At 43.7% G+C, this 24,361-nt stretch overlaps 2 protein-coding genes across 3 annotated transcripts in view; both read left to right on the top strand.

The window, feature by feature from the left end:
• Positions 1 to 43: 43 nt before the first annotated feature.
• On the top strand, positions 44 to 5,507 carry pygo2 (pygopus homolog 2 (Drosophila)). Its single transcript, XM_029657831.2, is given in 5 exon segments — positions 44 to 247; positions 864 to 938; positions 1,805 to 1,854; positions 2,192 to 2,759; positions 2,762 to 5,507. Coding segments are annotated over 4 exon segments (1,728 nt in total). The 5' UTR covers positions 44 to 247; positions 864 to 880; the 3' UTR covers positions 3,814 to 5,507.
• Positions 5,508 to 8,397: 2,890 nt separating this feature from the next.
• Positions 8,398 to 24,361, top strand: part of cgnb (cingulin b) — a 55,481-nt gene continuing 39,517 nt past the window's right edge. For both annotated transcript variants that reach the window (XM_029657830.2, XM_029657829.2), the window contains exon 1: positions 8,398 to 8,570. The gene's annotated coding sequence lies outside the window, so the exon portion shown is untranslated. The remainder of the gene's footprint in view (positions 8,571 to 24,361) is intronic.

Genomic DNA, 24,361 nt, shown 5'->3' with positions numbered 1-24,361 from the left:
TTTTAGGACAACCGTACTTTCCCTCTGAGTTGTAATGTTCCCGGATGCGCGTCTCTCTTGCCAGGCCCTCTTTGTCCGGCGGCGATAGTAGGCCGTGATTAATATGGCAAAATGTGCGTGTTTGTTTCAATTATTATTTTAAGCTGTACCACAAAAGAAAGCATATACCGTGTGAGGACTGGTATATCGGCAATGACACACTGGAGAGGTCCATATTAACGACTACAGAGCAAGCAACGGAGAAAGGGTATAGTTTGCTTCCCAATAATGCTAACAGGCTAGCTAGCTAACGTTAATCAACATTTTATTAACTAGAGACCGGTTATTTTGCGCCGCTGGCTATCATAGAGGGGAAATGTGTAAATTAACCAAATTGAATGTAGGTTATTCATTGTTATAAACCATAATCTACATGTAATCTATAAAAAAAAAACATAGCTAACTAACGACTAATGTTACCCAAATGTGATAGCCAACGTTGCTATACAGCTAGCTAGTTTAATTGCTAACGTTACACATCTGTAAGTGATCATTTTTAGAGGGAGGAGGAGGGGGGGGTGTTAAGTTTCATTCAGCCCGGCTCTTCATTTTGTACAAGCTGGCTGCTGAAAGTAACCCTGGCTAGCCACAGTTTTTGAGCATGTGTGTTGGCCAGCAAACCCCGTGACAGTTAAAGTGTGGGGAACAAGATATCGAGTTGTAAATTGCAAGGGAAGACGCACATTACTTATCTATCTATAGAAACTGTCCTCAAATCCAAAGACTGTTTGACTCCACATGCTAATATTGCTCGGGTCCAAATTCTCAAGACTATTCGTCATTTTACATTTTTCTTACATGATATGAACGGTGACATTGCACAGCACCAGCAGTCATATTAATGGCTGCCGAATCGGGGAGACTCCTGGCGGGACAAGGCCAAGGAAAGCGAGGCAAAGGTAGGATTTGGATCATTATCCATCCATCCCGTCTGTCTCAGATCAGAACTAACCATTAGTTACCACTGCTGCAAATCCACGTGTCTACAGGACTGCAGTCAGTTGTTCTGTCTCATCGTTTTTGTCCTGCTACTCGCATGTCTTGCATGCTGGTAAATGGCCTGGTATTAACTTAATTTCTACATTCTCATTATGTCCATTATTTTCCTCTGTGTCTCATACTCAGCCAAACCTGGCATCTCTCTGCTTGGCTGTTCAACACTGAAATCAAATGAGTGTATTGGTTGCGAGTGATGCGATATACTTCTGTTTCGAGCAATCTATACATATTTACCCAGGATAAATTTACACGAGACACTAAGAAGGGTATGTTCAGCAATATGAGTTGTTTTTATCTATATATATATTTTTTTGTGGGTGTGCATCACATGGTAGATGGCTAGTAATGGCTGTTCAACAGTCTGATTGATGGCCTGGTAATAGAAGCTGTTTTTATTCTGTCTTTGCTCTGATGCACCTGTCTGAAGGTAGCTGAGTGAACAGTCCGTGGCTTGGATGACTGTGGTCCTCACCTCCACACACTGTCCTCATGCCAGTCAGTCAGGAATGTTGTCTCTGTCCACTCCTGGTTCTGGACTTTGATCTTTACATCTGGGTTCTGTGTTACAAATGTAAAGTCTTGCGTTGTATTTATTGCAATGTCAACATGGTTAATCTTCCCACTACTTACTCCAAACCCACCCTCACAAAAAGCATTTCTTAGGGAATGAGGGAAAAATAGACCATGTGTATGTTAATCTGTAAACCGGAAAGATACTGCTAGAATGTCCCTCTTATCTCTCCTGTTCTCCTCTTCCCCTCTTTAGGTGGACAAATGAAGAGCCCAGAGAAGAAGAAGAGGAAATCCAATGCTCAGGTAACGACTGCCTTGGCAATTCTGATCTGAAGACATTCTTCCTTAATGTAAACATGTTCGCCGTGTTTGACTGGTGGCCTTGTCTGGGAGAAGGTTTTACTTGTTGTGTTCACTTTTTCTTGTGCTGGTCTTGTGATTTGTTACACATTTAATCATGATCTAAACTCGTCAAGTTAATTTTTGTGGTAACATAGTTGACAACTTGTTACATCGATCAGTGGTTTCACTAGTTTACTATTCAACCATTCTACACTGTGTAGCTTCTCTGCTCTTACCAAACTGACCTCGTTCAATCTCAATAATCATTTCTCTCGTCTCTACTCATTGTGTGTTTCAGGGGCCTGGTGGCGCGTTCTCCCACCTCTCTGAGTTTGCGCCCCCTCCCACCCCCATGGTGGACCACCTGGTTGCCTCCAACCCTTTTGACGATGACTTTGGCCCCCCGTCACTGCCGTCCCGACCCGGTGGCGCTGGAGGTCCAGGAGGGGGTCCCTTCCTCCCCAGCCCCGGGGCAGGTGGAGGAGGAGGGCCGTATGGGGGTGGAGGCAGGATGGGCCCTGGGGGCATGGGCTTCATGGGGGGCCCCGGAGGACCCGTAGGAGGCCCTGGAGGTCCAGGTCGGAGACCGCCTTTCGGCCCAGGACCACCCAACGCAGGACCGCACCACCAGCTGGGCTTTGGAGGGATGCCTGGCTTCGGGGGTGGTGGGGGAGGTTTCCCAGGGCCTGGGGGTCCGTCACAATTTAACATGCCCCCCAATTTCAGTCCCCCCATGCACCCTGGACCGGCGTTCAACCCCATGCTGTCCCCTGGTGGTATGGGGGGTCCTGGAGGAGGGGGGCCACCGCACCCTCGGTTTGGGATGCCCCCGCAGCAACAGCACGGACAGGGTGGGCACCCCTTCAACAGCCCCCTTTAACAGGTGGCGGGGGCCCCAGGGGACCCCCCCATGGCCCCATGAACCCCATGGGGGGCATGCCTGGAGGGATGAACATGATGGGGGCCATGGGAGGTGGCCCGGGAGGAAACATGGGAGGGATGCCAAGTCTACCCCCTCAAGGACAGTTCCCTCCTTCACAAGATGGGCCCTACCCAGGCCCCAGCCCCCCGGGTCCAGGAAATGAGGAGGGGAAGAACTTTGGTGGAGGTGGGCCCCAGTCTGGGCCTCCTCAGCAGCCTAACTTAAACTCCTCTGGTCCCCCAGGTCCCAACAACACTCCCCCCGGGCCTCCCAACTCTGGCCCTCCCCAGCCTGGAGGAGGCTTCCCTGGACACCCTGACCAGCATCCCAACCCCAACACAACCGGTCAGCCCCCCTCAGCACCGCCCCAGCCCAACCCTAACTCCTCCCCCACCGGCCCCCTCAACGGATCCCAGCCTCAGCAGGTGCCGCCAAATCAGCTGCAGGGGCCCAACTCTACCAACACCCCCTCTTCCAATAACCCGCCCCAGCAGCAGTCGACTCTGCCCAATTCTGCCCCTGGCTCCACCCCTTACAACCAGCAGAACAACACTCCTGGTGGATGCCCCATGCCCAATGCTCCCCCCAACTCTGCCCAGAACAACTTGACCAACAGCGGGGGCAACACCCCCGCCAGCAACCCTAACCCCCCTTCCAACTCCACTCCCAACACCCAGTCTCCGCTTCCCCCCGGCCCCGCCAACACTTCCACGGGCCCAGGCGCCGGTCCAGGAAAGCTGGGGGGCCCGGGAATGGTGTTCCCCTGTGGCTTCTGTCTGTCAGAGGTGCACGACGACCAGGATGCCATCTTGTGCGAGGCTTCGTGCCAGCGCTGGTTCCACCGTGACTGCACGGGCCTGACTGAGCCGGCCTACGGGCTGCTGACCCGGGAGAGCTCTGCCGTCTGGGCCTGTGACTTCTGCCTCAAAACCAAGGAGATCCAGGCTGTGTACGTCCGCCAGGGCCTGGGCCAGCTGGTGGCTGCCAATGAAGGCTGAGGAACAGGAGGCGGAGGAGGAGAGACTGGGAGGGCTGCAGGGGAAGAGACAATGACTGCTCTGATCTCTCTCGCCCAACCTTATCTGATAAGCCGTTTACAATGCCCAAATCTCTCTTTTACATACATAAAAACACTTACACCCACTGGACAGTTTATTGGGTACAGCGCCTCTTTCACAAAAACTGATCGCTCCTATAGACAATGAGTCATGTGGCCGTGGCTTGCTTTGTAAAGCAGGCAGACCGGCATCGAGTCATTCAGTTACTGTTCGATTGAATGTTAGAATGGGCAACACAAGTGACCTAAGCAAGTGACTTTGAGCGTAGTATGATTGTCGGTGCCAGGCGCACCGGATCCAGGATCACAGACTCCCTCCTGGGCTTTTTACGCACAACAGTGTCTAGGGTTTGATGTGACAAACAAAACATCCAGAATTGTGCAAGCTATCAGGTGGGCCACAAACAAACAAATAACGGTGCAGTACAACAGTGAAGTGCAGAATGGCATCTCGGAACCCACAACTCATCAATCCTTGTCGAGGATGGGCTGTTGCAGCAGATGACCACACCGGGTTCCACTCCTATCAGCTAAAAACAAAAAGAAGCGGCTTCAGTGGGCAAGTGATCACCAACATTGGAAAATTGAGTGGAAAAACATTGCATGGAACATTCAGGCTGTTCTGGAAGCAAAGCTGTGTCCGACCCGGTACTAGATGTGTGTACCTAATAAACTGGCTAGTGAGTACATGAAGCACTTTTAGTGACTCTTTTGGACTGAACAACTGATTTCCCCGTACATGACAATGCCCTGTCCACATTATCCCCCCCAGACATTTGGCCTGGCGACAAGCAAAGCAAAGCACTGACACCAACACACTACCTCATACTTTGTGACTGACCAACACAGACCCCTCACTGACAGACTGACTGACCCCTGGTGGGAGCGTGGTCATCTTACACACACATACATACCTGGTTTTGACTCAGAGCAGATGAATCCAAAGGAGACCCAGGCCACTCCTCAATGTACTAGACTGTCCTCCCACCCACACCTCCAGAGAGAAAAGAATGGCGCCACAGAAAAATTTGTAGATATGTAGCCTGAACGTTTGCCCAAAACACGCCTCTGTCCATCTTGGAATGCAGGAGAATCAACCAATGAACAACAAAATGTAATTATATAATGTCTTGGTTATGTCAATGGACTTTTTGTTTTTATACATTGAATCAACCATTTTTATATCTCCTTCACTGGACACAGAAGTTGTGATATCAGTGCTGTTGGATGGTGTTGGCATAGCTACAAGTAGTGACATCATGGTCATATCCAATGTGTGTACTAGTCTTTTGGGAATGCATGTGAACAAATGCAGTAACTTTGTCCAATCTGTTTTTATTTGTAATTTGGTCTCTGCTAGAGGCCTCGAAGTAGACCAAATAACAGAGCAAATAATATCAATGTTCATATTATTGTCATGTCAGGTGTTTGTAATTTTCCTTCTTAAAAAAAAAAAAAACATTCTGTCCAAGTTGCCTTTTTCTCACCCCATTCATTTTTTTGTACTGCTATCTGCTGTATAATAATGTGCTCTACTCAGGCGCCCTCTGGTGGGAACCTGAGGGACTGACCAGCAGCCCACACAGTGTGGGAAAGATACTGAACTCTGAAGAAGTAAAGAGAATTGTTTTTGTACTCGCCCTTGTCAAATCTTTTTATTTGTGGCTTTTGTTGTATTAAACATGGGGATACACTAAACCTGCTAAAACAGATATGCTGCTACTCTAGTCTAGTTACTTCAAATTGTCTAATGGCAGTACCAGGGTTGAGTCATTTCCCTTTCAAATCAGTCAATTCAGGTAGTAAACTGAAATATAAAATGTTCTATAAAAAAAAATTCCTATACGATGACATCTATCCGTGGGAATACTTTTGAACAGATTCCCAAAATTAAAATGTTTTCCTTAGTCTTATGTCCAAAAATTGTTTTTAAATTATGTTTTTTTGCTCAGAGAACTTGTGGGGCCAAATAAAACCACCTGCAGGCCGCCAGTACGAGAACCCAGCCCTAGGCAGATGGGTTGCCTCCCACAATGTTACGACATATAGTGCTGTTGCCCTAGGTCTGGGATTTCTGAGAGTGATTTGAGTGAATATATATATTTTTTTACCCAAACCCTGAACGTTACTGACCAACCCTCGCATGATCATTGATAACCATTATGCCATTTCCATCCTTCAGTGTCTATCATGGGGATTATATCCATCTAAATGCACTCTCTTATTAACAATCCAACGGAACTTATTTTTGGTGATAGGCGAGCTATGAAGAAATGTCATCATGTTAAAGAGATTTGTTTATTAAGTAGTCTGTCTATGGGCCAGGAGAAACTGCACTCCAACAACTATATTACCAGTCATGACCAAAAACTAAATGAACCCTTAGTTGCATTCACGCAAATATCACCTCAAATCCATACCTGATATGGTCACAGGGGAACTGCAACCGTATCAAATCAGATTGTATTTGTCACATGAGCCAAATACAACAGTATATACCATGCTTTGAGAAGGAAAAAATAGACAAAGAATATAAATAATAAACGGCAGCAGTAAAATAACAATAGCGAGGCTATATACAGGAGGTACCAGTACAGAGTCAATGTGTGGGGGCACCGGTTAGTCAAGGTAGTTGAGGTAATATGTACACATAGGTAGAGTTAAAGTGACCATGCATAGATAAACAGAGTAGCAGCAGTGTAAAACAGGTGTCTGGGTAGCCCTTTGATTAGCTGTTCAGGAGTCTTATGGCTTGGGGGTAGAAGCTGTTATGAAGCCATTTGGACCTGGACTTGGTGCTCCGGTACTGTTTGCCGTGCGGTAGCAGATAGAATAGTATGATTAGGGTGGCTGGAGTCTTTAACAATTTTTAGGGCCTTCCTCTGACACCGCCTGGTATGGAGGTCCTGGATGGCAGGAAGCTTGACCCCAGTGAGGTACTGGGCCATACGCACTACCCTCTGTAGTGCCTTGCGGTCGGAGGCCGAGCAGTTGCCATACCAGGCAGTTATGCAACCAGTGCTCTCGATGGTGCAGCTGTAGAACCTTTTGAGGAGATGAGGACCCATGCCAAATCTTTTCAGTCTCCTGAGGGGGAATAGGTTTTGTTGTGCCATCTTCACGACTGTCTTGGTGTGTTTGGACCATGATAGTTTGTTGGTGATGTGGACACAATGAACTTGAAGCTCTCAACCTGCTCCACTGCAGTCCCGTCCATGAGAAAGGTCCTCCTTTTCCTGTAGTCACAATCATCTCCTTTGTCTTGATCACGTTGAGGGAGAGGTTGTTGTCCTGGCACCACATGGCCAGGTCTCTGACCTCCTCCCCATAGGCTGTCTCATCATTGTTGGTGATCAGGCCTACCACTGTTGTGTCATCGGCAAACTTGACAATGGTGTTGGAAGTCATGCCTGGCCAATCAGTCATGAGTGAATAGGGACAGGGCCACCGTGTTGAGCATCAGTGTGGCAGATGTGTTGTTACCTACCCTTACCACCTGGGGGCAGCCTTTCAGGAAGTCCAGGATCCAGTAGCAGTGGGAGGTGTTTAGTCCCAGGGTCCTTAGCTTTGTGATGAGCTTTGAGGGCACTATATGGTGTTGAACGCTGTGCTGTAGTCAATGAATAGCATTCTCATATAGGTGTTCCTTTTGTCCAGGTGGGAAAGGGCAGTGTTGAGTGCAATAGAGATTGCATCATCTGTGGGGTGGTATGCAAATTGGAGTGGGTCTAGGGTTTCGGGGATAATGGTGTTGATGTGAGCCTTGACCAGCCTTTCAAAGCACTTCATGGCTACAGGCAGGTTACCTTAGTGTTCTTGGGCACAGGGACGATGGTGGTCTGCTTGAAACATGTTGTTATTACCGACTCAGTCAGGGACAAGTTGAAAATGTTAGTGAAGACACTTTTATGTTTAACTAGGCAAGTCAGTTAAGAACAAATTCTTATTTACAATGACGGCCTAGGAACAGTGGGTTAACTACCCTGTTCAGGTGCAGAACAACAGGTTTTTACCTTGTTAGCTCAGTGATTCGATCTATTAACTTTTCGGTTACTGGCCCAATGCGCTAACCACTAGGCTACCTGCCGCCCCAATTTACCAGTTGGCCAGCGCATGCTCGGAGTACAGGACACTTTATATAATTTTGTAGCGTAAACACGCATGTTAAGCTCCTGCCAGATTTCTCCTGTAGTATTCAACTGTGATATTTAATTACAATATGAATTGTGATCAATCAATGGTCATTGGTGATCAATAAATTATCATATATCTCTAGACTATCTGAGAATAGCCCTACAACATTCTTTAGTCTAATGCAAATGAACCGCATTAATGTACTCATGTAGCCTATAGCAAATGGAGCCATGGAGCGCAAATAGGCGTGAAATATTCGTAATAGATAGACCCTTGATTGGCAGCACTGTCCCGTCGATATAGAAAAGACCTTACAGTCAATATGCGCCGCGCCAATCGGCTTGTTTCGAGGGCGGGGTGATATTATCTGACGTAGCCTACTGGCAAACAGGTTGCTTTAGCGGCAGCAGCCGGAGCAGGAGGAGTTTGTTCATGTCTGCAGTGTATTGTGAAACATATTCTGGGATGCAACACGGCAAGTGAGCACACGCATCTCTTGATAATCGAAGGGTACTTTAGACGTCGCTTCTGATATCTCGCCTGGACCTTCCTCCATTCTAGCAGGTAGGCGACAGTAGAGTATAACAACGCGCCTGCATTCAGCGACGCTACTTATTTTCTCCAGTATCTGCGTTAGAGACCTCAACGATAGCCTAATCATCGCCGACATTTATAACGCGCATATACTGGGGTAGCCTACTTATTATTTGCTTAGGTTATTGTCTATTTGTTATTGGCGTCGGTCGGGGCCAGTAAAGGAACGTCAAAGGGAATTGTTGAATCGTTCGTATTAAATAGCCTCTCTCTGCAGTTCGCTGACCAGCGTTTTGGAGAGCGAGCGTTCATTTGGGATAAGCACAGAGAGGGGGACACCTGTGGCTTTGTGGTGCGTTGGCAGCAGTCTTACTTATACTCCGCTTTGCCTGGCCACAACTACAGAGTGGTGATAGAAATCATATTATCGCGCTGTAATTGTATGCATATTGACACGTAGCCTATAAGCTGCATATCGGGGTCGATGGGCAATAGCAGCCTACCCTGAGCATTTTGTAGATAGAATAGTGAACACATATCTCCGTGTAGGTTAGGTTAGAGTAGGTCGCAAGTGTTACGTGATACAGGCGGATATCTGGTCATATTCGAGTATCTTTCCGCTTCTCTTGTGGTCATCGTGCCACACGCATCCCTAGTTTCGTTCACACAGATACTGGGTGGGTGTGACGCAATTAATTCGATGAGGTCAGGTGACAGTCTTTAGGCCCTCAATAATGCTTATATTATTTGTCATAGGCCTATAATATAAACATCATTTTTCTATATATCTAAAAGCAACTCTGCTAAATAATAAGCTACGTGTTGATTTTCTGAGGAAATTTGAGAAAATATTTCAGTTAGAGTTGCGTGTATTTATTCCTGTCACCTTATAAAGATTTTGAACATGAAAATAATTCAGGTCAAATTGAGTTAGGCCTACTCTGTATGTTAACAATTACTCCTCTGAAGTTTACCTTTTAATATGGCACCAGAGAACAAGGCTGACATTTTACGTATTCCCAACCAATAGTGTTTTTAGTTTGTTTCTTTGCGTTGAATGTTTTAAAAACTTATTTGATACATAACGTCGCTGCTACCATCTCTTATGACCGAAAATAACTTCTGGGCATCAGAACTGTGATTACTCCCCAGGACTGGCAGAATCCTTATTTTCCTTTATTGAGTCGACAAGCCCGACGTGAATGATATACTGCTTCCCCAGGAACAGGCCCAGACCATATCCTGTCATTTGCGTGAAGAGAAAGCGGAGAAAAAGGGGCCAGGGGCGAGCTGCCTTCTGAGAATTCGTAGGCGATCGAATAAACCCCCACTTCCTTCCATTCTGCTAGCTAATGTGCAATCTTTGGAAAATAAAATTGATGACCTACGCAGAAAATTAAACAACGACTGGAACATTCAAAACTAATATCTGATGCTTCATGGAGTCGTGGCTGAACAATGAAATTCTCAACATGGCTGGCTGGTTATACTCTGTATTGGCAGGACAGAACAGTGGCGTCTGGTAAGACGAGGGGCGTCTGACTATATTTTTGTAAATAACAGCTGATGGATGACATCTAAGGAAGTCTCAAGGTTTTGCTTGTCTGAGGTAGAGTATCTCATTATAAGCTGTAAAACTCTAGGTAGATAGTGTGGTCATCTGTATTTTTCGTAGCTGTCTACATACCACCACAGACTGATGCTGGCACTAAGACCGCACTGAATGAGCTGTATTCTGTGTGGTGCCAGGACATCTCCCTCAACTTGATCAAGACAAAGGAGATGATTTTGGACTACAGGAAAAAGAGGACAGAGCACGACCCCATTCACATCGATGAAGCTGCAGTGGAGCAGATTGAGAGCTTCAAGTTCCTTGGTGTCCACCTCACCAACAAACTATCATGGTCCGAGCACACCAAGACAGTCGTGAAGAGGGCACAAAAAATCTATTCCCCCTCAGGAGATTGAAAAGATTTGTCACGAGTCCTCAGATCCTCAAAAGGTTCTTACAGCTGCACTATCGAGAGTATCCTGCCTGGTATGGCAACTTTTTGGCCTCCGACCGCAAGGCACTACAGAAGGTAGTGCGTACGGCCCAGTACATCACTGGGGCTAAGCTTTCTGCCGTCCAGGACCTCTACACCAGGAGATGTCAAAGGAAGGCCCTAAAATTGTCAGACTCCAGCCATCCTAGACACAGACTGTTCTCTCTGCTACCCCACGGCGGTACCTGAGCGCCAAGTCTAGGTCCAAGATGCTTCTAAACAGTTTCAAACCCCAAGCCATAAGACTCCTGAACATCTAATCAAATGGCTACCCAGACTATTTGCATTACCCCCCCCCCCCCTTTACATGGCTGCTACTCTGTTGTGATTATCTATGCGTTGTCACTTTAATAACTCTACCTGCATGTACAAATTACCTCAACTAACCGGTGCCCCCGCACATTGACTCTACCGGCACCCCCCTGTGTATAGTCTAACTATTGTTATTTTACTGCTGCTCTTTAATTACTTGTTACCTTTATTTCTTATTCTTACTCGTGTATATATATTTTTAAACTGCATTGTTGGGTAAGGTTAGGGGTCCCGCTACAACTTCCTGTGAAACTGGAGGGTGCGCAATTCAAATAAATAATCATAAATATTATGGATTTTTCACATTTGTGTCTTATATCGGCTGAAAGCTTAAATTCGCGCTAAGAACCTTGGCGTGATCCTGGACAACACCCTGTCGTTCTCAACTAACATCAAGGCGGTGGCCCGTTCCTGTAGGTTCATGCTCTACAACATCCGCAGAGTACGACCCTGCCTCACACAGGAAGCGGCGCAGGTCCTAATCCAGGCACTTGTCATCTCCCGTCTGGATTACTGCAACTCGCTGTTGGCTGGGCTCCCTGCCTGTGCCATTAAACCCCTACAACTCATCCAGAACGCCGCAGCCCGTCTGGTGTTCAACCTTCCCAAGTTCTCTCACGTCACCCCGCTCCTCCGCTCTCTCCACTGCTCGCATCCGCTACAAGACCATGGTGCTTGCCTACGGAGCTGTGAGGGGAACGGCACCTCAGTACCTCCAGGCTCTGATCAGGCCCTACACCCAAACAAGGGCACTGCGTTCATCCACCTCTGGCCTGCTCGCCTCCCTACCACTGAGGAAGTACAGTTCCCGCTCAGCCCAGTCAAAACTGTTCGCTGCTCTGGCCCCCCAATGGTGGAACAAACTCCCTCACGACGCCAGGACAGCGTAGTCAATCACCACCTTCCGGAGACACCTGAAACCCCACCTCTTTAAGGAATACCTAGGATAGGATAAAGTAATCCTTCTCACCCCCCTTAAAAGATTTAGATGCACTATTGTAAAGTGGCTGTTCCACTGGATGTCATAAGGTGAAAGCACCAATTTGTAAGTCGCTCTGGATAAGAGCGTCTGCTAAATGACGTAAATGTAAATGTAAATCTAACTGCTAAATCCGATTTTACAGTAGCTGTGTCCCTCTACCAAAACTTTTATTTCTTATTCGTTTATGAAGTTACAAACCTGAAACCTTGAACATAGACTGCTGACACCCTGTGGAAGCCATATGAATTGCATCCAGGGAGTGTTACATTATTTTAACACTTCTACAAACTTATTCAAGTGTTTTCTTTCCAATGGTACCAATTATATGCATATCCTGAGCTACAAGCAGTTTACTTTGGGCACGTCATTCAGGCAGGAAGTGGAGAAAAAGGGACCTAAGCCCTAAGAAGTTTAAGTAAGTAATAATTTCACTGTATGGTCTACACCGGTTGTATTCGACGCATGTAACAAAGATTTGATTTGTTGGTGTAGCCTGTATTATAGCATAGTTTCCCTGTGAACATTCACCACAAGACTTCACTATCACCTGGGCATGATGATACCTGTGTCCTCTTCTAATCTTCCTTTCGTATATCTTCCAATCTGATTGGAGAATAGGTGGCTAGGGTGAAGGGTTGCTACCAGTAGGCTATATTTTAACACAAATTCTAAGCAAATTGTGTTAATAGAGCAGAACTTGGCCTAAAACCTGTGCTTAAGGGCTGACATTCATAGCTCAATAGAAAGTGTATGGTTTAACAGATATGTAGAGCTACAATGAGAAACTGGTTAAACCGATACGTAGAGCTACAATGTGAAACTTTCACTGCAATGTTGTTTTACGCAACCCAGCCTGCCCATCCCACTTTGTCCAAACTCATTCTCTCCCAGTACTGAAGTAGTGTGAACAGTATTGATTGACAATATGGTTGTCATGGTTGAAGAACACTGCTAGATCAATATGTTCAATTGTGCTAAAGTGGTTCCAAAGTGAAACCAAAAGGCATATTTCGAGGACATCTGAATATAAGTAGTGATTAGATCATTGCTTCCTGGGTCGAATCTAGATTTGTTTTGTCTTACCTGGCTTCATAGTAACATTTTAATTAATATGATTGATTGTTCCTGGATACAAATGTTTTAAAGAGAGAGAACCACTGGGAGAGGAGTTTTTTTTTGTTGATGTACATAAAGGACCCATTAAGTGTGAAGAAGTGAGCCGCCTATGGAATGTCTTGGTGTAAATGTGTTCCTGTCATCACAAATGCATTTTTATATTCTAGTTGTGTTTAATCCCCCTGAATGTGATGTACAATATTATGCAAAATTAGAAGAACTACTTAAATATCTTATCCAAGTCTGCATGGCTGGTTTTTGGTGACTTCAATATCAACTGGATGGATAACCCTGGCAAAAATAGGCTTAAAGCAGTCATCATAACAACTAAATTCCTGTCAAATGGTTCATGGGCCCACCAGAAATAGCCAGGCAAATATCTGATATTCACAAACTGAGGGCATCGAATAACAAAAACAAATTGGTGCATCTTTCACTGGGGATGGGGGACAGCACCCCCCCCCTCCCCCCACACACACACACACACACTTTTTATCATTGGAATATGATCCATAACGTGGCAACTGGGTGCTTTAGGACCATGTGGATGCCTCCGAGCGGTTGTCAGAGAAAATGTCAGAAAGTGATGTAATCGCTTTAGAAGCTTCTGATATCAGTTGAGTCAATTGGAGGGGTAGCTGTGGATGTATTTCAAGGCCTGCCTTCAAACTCAGTGCCTCTTTGCTTGGCATCATGGGAAAATCAAAAGAAATCAGCCAATAACTCAGAAAATAATTGTAGACCTCCACAAGTCTGGTTCATCCTTGGGAGCAATTTCCACACGCCTGAAGGTACCATGTTCATCTGTACAAACAATAGTACGCAAGTATAAACACCATGGGACCACGCAGCTGTCATAACGCTCAGGAAGGAGACATGTTCTGTCTCCTAGAGTACTTTGATGCGAAAAGTGCAACTCAATCCCAGAACAACAGCAAAGGACCTGGGGAAGATACGTTTGTACATGTTTTTTCTTCCAGTATCTATATCCACAGTAAAACGAGTCCTATATCGACATAACCTGTAAGGCCGCTCAGCAAGGAAGGAGCCACTGCTCCAAAACCACTGTTTAAAAAAAGCTACTGTTTGCAACTGCACATGGGGACAAAGATGTTACTTTTGGAGAAATGTCCTCTGGTTTAATGAAACAAAAATAGAACTGTTAGGCTGTAATGACCATCATGTTTGGAGGAGAAAGGGGAGGCTTGCAAGCTGAAGAACACCATCCCAACCGTGAAGCATGGGGGTGGCAGCATCATGTTGTGGGGGTGCTTTGCTGCAGGAGGGACTAATGCACTTTACAAAATAGATGGCTTCATGAGGAAGGAAAATTATGTGGCGATATTGATGCAACATCTCAAGACATCAGTCAGGAAGTTAAAGCTTGGTTGCAAATGGGTCCTCCAAATGGACAATAGCCCCAAGCATACTTCCAAAGTTGTGGCAAAATGGCTTAAGGACAACAAAGTCAAGGTATTGGAGTGGCCATCACAAAGCCCTGACCTCAATCCAACTGAAAATCTGTGGGCAGAACAGGAAAAAGCATGTGCGAGCAAGAAGGCCTACAAACTTGATTCGGTTACACCAGCTCTGTCATGAGGAATGGGCCAAAATTCACCCAACTTATTGTGGAAGGCTACCCAAAACGTTTGACCCAAGTTAAACAATTTAAAGGCAATGCTACCAAATACTAATTGAGTGTATGTAAACTTCTGACCCACTGGGAATGTGATGAAAAAAATAAAAGCTGAAATAAATAATTCTCTCCTATTATTCTGACATTTCATATTCTTAAAATAAAGTGGTGATCCTAACTGACCTAAGACATGGAATTTTTACTAGGATTAAATGTAAGGAATTGTGAAACTGAGTTTAAATGTATTTGGCTAAGGTGTATGTAAACTTCTGACTTCAACTGTATGTTGTGGTCTTGTGAAGGCTGGCTGAATTCTGGCAAAGAGTATGTTCTTTGCTCAGCATGTCCACCGGTTCTCCCTTCTCCCTGTTTTTGTTTGCTGGGTAATGTTGATACTGGAGATCCGAACTGTCTTAGGTCAGTTAGGATCACCACTTTATTTTAAGAATGTGAAATGTCAGAATAATAGTGGAGTGATTTATTTATGCAATTATCAGAATAAACTGTACAACCTAGCATTTATGTTGGCTATTAAATGAATTGCCATTGATTGGAAGGTTGGTTATCCTCCCACAATGCATGGAAGAAATATAAAGTTATGTACAGTATCACTAGATTTGTTTTTAAGATTAAGGGTATATTGTGCAACTTTCATAAGGTCTGGCTGGATGCCTTATATGGAATACTGTGCAACAAAAGGAGTCTGTATTGAAGACATGCCCACGTCAGTGGTGATACCTATTTACGCAGTCCCTAGCTACTGGGCTGCTCAGTCCTGGCCCTGGGAGTCTGCTGTACTGTTGTCACTCTCTGGCCTTGGCCTAACACACCTGAAACCAATGAACGTTTCATTAAGATCCTAAAGCTGATTGGGGTGTGTTGGGTTGGGGCAGGATGGGGTGACCCAGCTATAGTGTGTGTGCAAGTAAAAATAACTATTCAGTACTGTTAGGCCTATGTTATGAATTATATGGAGGATGTACTGTTAATGGGGATGTGTTTTTTCACTCATCAGAAGACTACAATGTCTTCAATTAAAATGTTTTGACCTAAATCAGGGATTGTGCATGGCACAATCATCCTCCAGATGGTAGTCAATCACATCCTTTTCCCACTGAGCTTTGTCGATTAGCGCCTGATAAATTCAGGGCAGCAATGTTATTGAGAGCAGTAAGCAACATATTTGCAGTTCTCCATGGCTAACGTTATATTTTTCGAAAAACTGCAGTAGAAAGGATTATGTACGCATAACGAGCAGCTCATTTTATAGACCCGATGCTACACCGCAGACCAATCTGAAACTCATCTCTCGGCATGTCCAGCCCACTCATGATCTCAGCCAATCATGGAAGGTCCCTTTTTCTTTGGCTAAACCAACTAGGCTCTGAATTCTTATTTTTTTTTCACCCATTTTTTTCTCTCCCCAATTTCGTGGTATCCAATTGGTAGTAGTTACAGTCTTGTACAGATGGCATAAAAATGTAATAAGGCACATGAAAGTTCACATGTTCAAGAAGGCATTTCTGCCAAAAAACGCATTTTGATAACTATTATTTTACGTTCAAATGGCTCCTGTGAATTTGTGACTTGAGACCTATGCCTAGTTTCCTGAAACAGGTCACATATCAATTAATGTTGTAATGAAATGATTACCTCCTATAGGACAAATTGTCAATAAGTATCAAGAAGGTGGAAAGGTACTCATGGGAAAGCACAACTGCCCTGGGCCCGGTTTCCCAAATGCATCTTAAAGCTAATTTCATTGTTAGAACCATAGGATCCTTAAATTGCTACACTCCGAGATCAGTGTAGGTAGTGTAGAAAATGATGCTTCAAGATTAGAAGTAGGTCATGCAGAGTTCTTGAAAAATTCAATTAGGCATAGGATTTTTAAAGTAATTTTTGTGACATTGGTCAGGCCTCTCACCCACCTGATAAATCTGTCAATAAGAACTACAGTTTCCAGAGGGGTGGAAAAGGGCGCTCTGACGGTCATGGAATTTTGGCCTGCCAAATGACCATGGTCACCGTAATAACCATTTTGAATAGCAAAAAGGCACACACTTTATCCGCTCCTCTGCTCCTGACTGCATATGCTGCCATATGACTAGAACGGGCGTCCCCATTCAGGCCGATGGCTTAATGGGTGGACTGGCGGCCATTGTGAGTGTACCCATTGGAGCAAAGAAGGAAGTAAAATATGTGCTGTGAATCAGAGCTACCAACTCTCACACATTGGCCATGAGACACGCATTTGACTCTTCATGCTCCCACTCCACACCTCTTCTATCTCACACATTTTTTTATTTTTTTATTTTACCTTTATTTTACTAGGCAAGTCAGTTAAGAACAAATTCTTATTTTCAATGATGGCCTAGGAACAGTGGGTTAACTGCCTGTTCAGGGGCAGAACGACAGATTTTGTACCTTGTCAGCTCGGGGATTTGAACTTGCAACCTTTCGGTTACTAGTCCAACACTAACCACTAGGCTACCCTGCAAAGTACTGCTTTGAGTTGTCAAATTAGTCCATTGTCAATGCGTACATTTTTCAACCTGCAATCATAGTGTAATCATATTTGAAATCTGATTTGCATACTTTGTAAATTAATTGCGGCTGTATTTTTCCAGCCATTCATCATGGACAGTTAAATAAGTCATACAAATAATAATTGGATATTAAATGCTTCAGGCCTCCATTGTGCACAACTCAAACGCATATTTTGTTTATGTAAGAAAATGGCAAGGATTTTCAACTAGTAGGCACAAACTGAATGAATATTGAAATTCATTAGATTTTTCTTGAAGGTTGGGAGATTTGTTTTTTGTTGGGAGAAATTGTGATAACAAGAATGCTTTCAAACACCCAGCACTTGGGAAACGTAGATCAGCGTTCCCAAAATGTTTGAACAAGACGAATGCAATCTGTGATTTGGTTACCCACTGCCATCAACCATTTAATATTATAATTTCCTGTGCAGAGCCTTGGTGTAGTGCTAACAATCTCCGGCACATGTCACATACAACTTTCCACCTGAGGACAGGGAACAATCCCTACTTTCAACCACTGTTTCTCCCATTTGCCTGTCTCCCCATCTCATGTGAACGACCATCTCAATCTGGTCTTACATTTTAATTTGTCTTTTTTACGTTGGATTAAAGTAGAAACTTGTGTGTCGGTTCATCTAGATAGCTATAATGAACCGGCATAATCCCAACTCGTACTACTACCAATGCAAACATTGTCATAGCTGTTGTATGCATGTGCAGGTAGCTAAAGGGCTAACCAACTAGGTTCAACGTTAGCCAGCTAACATTAGGCTGTAACTAGCCATGCAAATGGTTTCTGATTTGAATAATATTACTACACAGATCATACAAGTAGCTAGTCAGCAAGCTAACTTTTGCTAGCTAACAGTCATTTTCATTGCAAATTCAAGTGCACTATCTGACAAAATTAGAAATGTAATCTGACAATGTAGCTAGCCAGACTGGAACCATTTTGTTGTAGCCAGTGATGTCCAGTCACTCCGGATGTATTTATAATGGATCCCCATTAGCTGCTACCGAGACAGGGTACAGAAAAATTAAGGCCGTTATACAATTTAAAAAAACATTACATTCATAACATTTCACAGCACACTGTGTTCCCTCAGGCCCTACTCCACTACCACATATCTACAACACAAAATTCATGTTGACATCTGTATAGTTTGTATGTTATTGTGTGTGCATGTGTTATGTGTTGCTTCACAGTCCCCGCTGTTCCATAAGGTGTGTATTTATCTGTTTTTTTTGTCTGTTTTCTACTGCTTGCATCTGTTACCTGATGTGGAATAGAGTTCCATGTAGTCATGGCTCTATGTAGAGTTGTGTGCTAGTTGTTTAAACAGAGACCGCTCCAGTGCTTTCATGTCAATACCTCTCACAAATACAATTATTGATGAAGTCAATTTCTCCTCCATTTTGAGATTGACATGCATATTATTATTTGCGCTGTGTGTACATCCAAGGGCCGGCTGTGCTGCCCTGTTCTGAGCCAATAGCAATTTTCCTAAGTCCCTTTTTGTGGCAGCTGACCACACGACTGAACAGCAGTCCAGGTGCGACAAAAGCCTGGTGGAACTGCCTCTTTTATAGTGCTTTTAAGAAGACAGAGTAGTGCTTTATGGACAGACTTCTCCCCATTTTAGCTACTGTATCAATGTTTTGACCATGATCGTTTACAATCCAGGGTTAGTCCAAGCAGTTTAGTTACCTCAACTTGCTCAATTTCCACATTTAGATTTAGTTTAGGTTTAGGGTTTAGTGAATGATTTGTCCAAAATACAATGCGTTGAGTTTTGAAATATTGAAGAATAAATTATTCCTTGCCACTCATTCTGAAGCTAACTACAGCTCTTTGTTAACCGTTGCAGTCATTACACTCACTGTAGTAGCTGACGTGTATAGTGTTGAGTCAGCCGTATACATACACACTGGCTTTACTCAAAGGCAGTGGCATGTAGTTAGTAAAAAGTAAGGGGCCTAAACTGCTGCCCTGGGGAATTCCTGATTCTACCTGGATTATGTTGGCGAGGCTTCCATTAAAGAACACTGTGTTCTGTTAGATGGGTAACTCTTTATCCACAATATAGCAGGAGATGTAAAGCCATAATACATACAGTTGAAGGTGGAATTTAGCCAAATACATTTAAACTCAGTTTTTCACAATGCCTGTCATTTAATCCTACTAAAAATTCCCTGTCGGGATGTTAAGAAATAAAAGCCTAAATAACTGATCACCACTTTTATTTTAAGAATGTGAAATGTCAGAATAATAGTAGTGATATTTAGGCTTTTATTTCTTTCATCACATTCCCAGTGGGCCAGAAGTTTACATACACTCAATTAGTATTTGGTAGCATTGCCTTTTAAATTGTTTAACTTGGGTCAAAAGTTTTGGGTAGCCTTCCACAAGCTTCCCACAATAAGGTGGTTGAATTTTGGCCCAATCCTCCTTACAGAGCTGGTGTAACTGAGTCAGCTTTGTAGGCCTCCTTGCTCGCACACACTTTTTCTGTTCTGCCCACAAATATTCTACAGGATTGAGGTCAGGGCTTTGTGATGGCCACTCCAATACCTTGACTTTGTTGTCCTTAAGCCATTTTGCCACAACTTTGGAAGTATGCTTGGGGTCATTGTCCATTTGGAAGACTAATTTGCGATCAAGCTTTAACTTCCCGACTGATGTCTTGAGATGCTGCTTCAATATATCCACATACTTCACTTTGTGAAGTGCACCAGTCCGTCCTGCAGCAAAGCACCTCCACAACATGATGCTGCCACCCCTGTGCTTTACGGTTGGGATGGTGTTCTTTGGCTTGCAAGCCTCACCCTTTTTCCTCCAAACATAACGATGGTCATTACAGCCAAACAGTCCTATTTTTGTTTCATCATACCAGAGCACCAAAAAGTACCATCTTTGTCCCCATGTGCTGTTGCAAACCGTAGTCTGGCTTTATTATGGCGGTTTTGGAGCAGTGGCTTCTTCCTTTCATTCTTCCTTTTACTGTGGATATAAATACTTTTGTAACGGTTCCCTCCAGCATCTTCACAAGGTCCTTTGCTGGTGTTCTGGGATTGATTTGCACTTTTTGCACCAAAATGCGTTAATCTATAGGAGACAGAATGCGTCTCCTGCCTGAGTGGTATGATGGCTGCGTGGGCCAATGGTGTTTATACTTATGTACTATTGTTTGTACAGATGAACAATGGTACCTTCAGGTGTTTGGAAATTCCTCCCAAGGATGAACCAGACTTGTGGAGGTCTACAATTATTTTCTGAGTTATTGGCTGATTTCTTTTGATTTTCCCATGATGTCAAGCAAAGAGGAACTGAGTTTGAAGGTAGGCCTTGAAATACATCCACAGGTACACCTCCAATTGACTGAATTGATTAGCCTATCAGAAGCTTCTAAAGCCATGACTTCATTTGTTGGAATTTTCCAAGCTGTTTAAAGACTCAGTCAATTTAGTGTATGTGAATTTCTGACCCACTGGAATTGTGATACGGTGAATTATAATTGAAAAATCTGTCAACAATTGTTGGAAAAATTACTTGTCATGCACAAAGTAAGAAGTCCAAACTGACTTGCAAAAACTACAGTTTGTTAATTTAAGAAGAAATTTGTGGAGTGGTTGAAAAACTAGTTTTAATGACTCCAACCTAAGTGTATGTTGACTTCAACTGTACATTTTTCCAGCAGCAGACTGATCAATATCGTCGAAAGCCGCACTGAAGTCTAACAAAACAGCCCCCGCAATCTTTTTATCATTAATTTCTCTCAGGCAAACCTCAGTTATTTGTGTGCTGTGCTTGTTGAATGTCCTTCACCTATAAGCATGCTGAACGTTTGTCAATTTTTCTTTGCTGTAAAATAGCATTGCATCTGGTCAAACACAATTTTTTTCAAAAGTTTGCAAAGGGTTGGTAACAGGCTGATTGGTCGGCTATTTGAGCCAGTAAAGGGGGCTTTACTATTCTTGGATAATTGAATTACTTTTGCTTTTCTCCAGGCCTGAGAGGGGGCTTAAATTGTAGATATGGCAAATAAGACTGGCAATATCGTCTGCTATTATCCACAGTCATTTTCCATCCAAGTTGTCAGTTGATACACAATAATTGTTTCACCTCTTCCACACTCACTTTACGGAATTCAAAATTCTGTCAGATATACTTGGATGTGTAGTGTCAGCAGTTGTTGCTGGCATGTCATGCTTCATTATGTGATCTTGCCAATGAAAATGTAATTTAAGTAGCAATATCAGTCGGTTTTGTGACGAATGAGCCTTCTGATTCAATGAAAATGGAGCGGAGTCTGCCTTTTTTCCCAAAATTATATTGAAGGTGCTCCAACGCTTTTTAATATCGTTCTAGATGTCATTTATCTTTGTTTCATAGTGTAGTTACTTTTTTAAATTCAGTTTAGTCACATGATTTCTCAATTTGCAGTACGTTTGGCAATTGATTGTTTTGCCAGACCTATTTGCCATTCCATTTGCCTCATCCCTTTCAACCATTGTTTTTCAATTCCTCATCAATCCACTGAGATTCAAGTTTAGCCATTTCCTTAATGTGTGCATGCTTATTAGTAACTGGGGAAAGTAATTTCATGTCAACTGTGACGTCTGTTTGCTCTCGATTACACACCACGGACCAACAACTATTCTTTACATCAACAACATAGGAATCACTACAAAATGTCTTGTATGACCTGTTATACACAATTAGGCCCAGCCTTTGGGACTTTGGTTTTCCTAGATATAGTGGCCATACGGTGCATTAAAAAAATATTCAGACCCCTTGACTTTTTCCTCATTTTGTTACATTACAGCCAAATTCTAAAATTGAGTAGTCCAAACTTCTTCCATTTATGAATGATCGAGGTCACTGTGTTCTTGGACCAATTTTGCTGACATTTTTGGTGCCCTTCCCCAGATCTGTGCCTCGATACAATCCTTTATGGAAAATTGGACAAGCTCTATGGACAATTCCTTCGACCTCATTACATGGTTTTTGCACTGTCAACTGTGGGACCTTATATAGACGGGTGTTTGCCTTTCCAAATCATGTCCAATCATGATCAACCGCAGACCACGTACGTGTATGGCGTTGTGTGGGCGAGCAGTTTGTTCACAAAGTTGACATCAGCAGTGCCCCATGGTGGGGTTATGGTATGGACAGACATAAGCTACAGACAACAAACACAATTGCATTTTATCGATGGCAATTTGAATGCACAGGGATACCGTGATGAGATCCTGAGTCCCATTGTCGCGCCATTCGTCTGCCGCTGTCAGCTATTCGACCATGCTGGTCATTTATGAACATTTGAACATCTTGGCCATGTTCTGTTATAATCTCCACCCGGCACAGCTAGAAGAGGACTGGCCACCCCACATAGCCTGGTTCCTCTCTAGGTTTCTTCCTAGGTTTTGGCCTTTCTAGGGAGTTTTTCCTAGCCACCGTGCTTCTACACCTGCATTGCTTGCTGTTTGGGGTTTTAGGCTGGGTTTCTGTACAGCACTTTGAGATATCAGCTGATGTACGAAGGGCTATATAAATACATTTGATTTGACCTCATGTTTCAGCACGATAATGCACAAACCAATGTCGCAAAGATCTACACAATTCCTGGAAACTGAAAATGTCCCAGTTCTTCCATGGCCTGTATACTCACCAGACATGTCACCCGTTGAGCCTGTTTGGGATGCTCTGGATCAAGGTGTACAACGGCATGTTCCAGTTTCCGCCAATATCCAGCAACTTCACACAGCCATTGAAAAGGAGTGGGACATCTCTCCCACAGGCCACAATCAACAGCTTGATCATCTCAATGCAAAGGAGATGTGTCATGCTGCATGAGGCAAATGGTGGTCACACCAGGTATTGACTTTATAAAATAAATAAAAAATTATCCACGCCCCTTCCTTTTTTTTTAAGGTATCTTTGATCAAATTATGCATGTCTGTATTCCCAGTCATGTGAAATCCATAGATTACTGCCACATGCATGTATTAAATTTGACTGATTTCCTTATGAACTGTAACTCAGTAAAATATGTGAAATTGTTGCGTGTTGCATTTATATATTTTTGCTCAGTATAGTTATAAATCAAATAACATTTTATTGGTCACATACACGTGTTTAGCATATGTTATTGCGGGTGTAGTAAAACGCTTGTGTGTCTAGCTCCAACAGTGCAGTAATATCTAACAATACACACAAACCTAAGTAAAATAATGGAATTAAAGAATATATAAATATTAGGATTAGCAATGTCAGTGGCATAGACTAAAGTACAGTAGAATAGTGTGTGTATATATACATATGAGTAAGGCAAAAATATGTCAGCATTATTAAAGTGACTAGTGTTCCTTTTATTAGAGTGGCCAGTGATTTCAAGTCTATGTATGTAGTGCAGCAGCCTCTAAGCTGCAGGGTTACGTAACCGGGTGGAAGCTGCCTAGTAATGGCTGTTTAACGTTCTAATGGCCTTGAGATAGAAGCTGTTTTTCAGTCTCTCGGTCCCAGCTTTGATGCACCTGTACTGACCACGTATTCTGGATAATAGCGGGGTGAAGAGGCAGTGGCTCAGGTGGTTGTTGCCCTTGATGATCTTTTTGGCCTTCCTGTGACATTGGATGCTGTAGGTGTCCTGGAGGGCAGGTAGTTTGTCGTCGGGCAGACCGCACCACCCTCTGGGAGAGCCCTGCGGTTGGTGCAGTTGCTGTACCAGGCGGAAGCTACATATCTTCAGCCTCCTGAGGTTGAAGAGGCGCTGTTGTACTGGGGGGGAAAAAGTGTTGGCTATAGACTAATTTAATTTTTATTAATGTCAGCTTGAGGATGTGAGAACACTGAGATACAGGGAGAGACAAAATGCTGATCCTGAGAGGAGATAGGAAGTCATTATGCAAATCTAAATTGTTGTCCTAATTTAATATTAGGCTTACTTTTGAGATTGTAATAAAAACATTTTGGGGGGGTTATCCAGAGCAGAAATCGAGTTGAAAAATGTAAAGGGAAGCTTCGGCAGAAATGGAGAAACTCAAAGAAGAGGTGTAGTGAAAAGAGAACCTTCATGAACTAATTAATCTAAGAGCAGGAAATCCAGGGAGACCCAGCCCTTGTACAATGCAGCACACCAGAGCATTCACCTATCCTACCAAGGAACAGACAAAGATCA

The sequence above is a fragment of the Oncorhynchus nerka genome, linkage group LG4, assembly GCF_034236695.1.
Source record: "Oncorhynchus nerka isolate Pitt River linkage group LG4, Oner_Uvic_2.0, whole genome shotgun sequence".
In the NCBI taxonomy this organism is placed as follows: domain Eukaryota; kingdom Metazoa; phylum Chordata; class Actinopteri; order Salmoniformes; family Salmonidae; genus Oncorhynchus; species Oncorhynchus nerka.
This window is presented reverse-complemented; position numbering and strand designations above follow the sequence as displayed.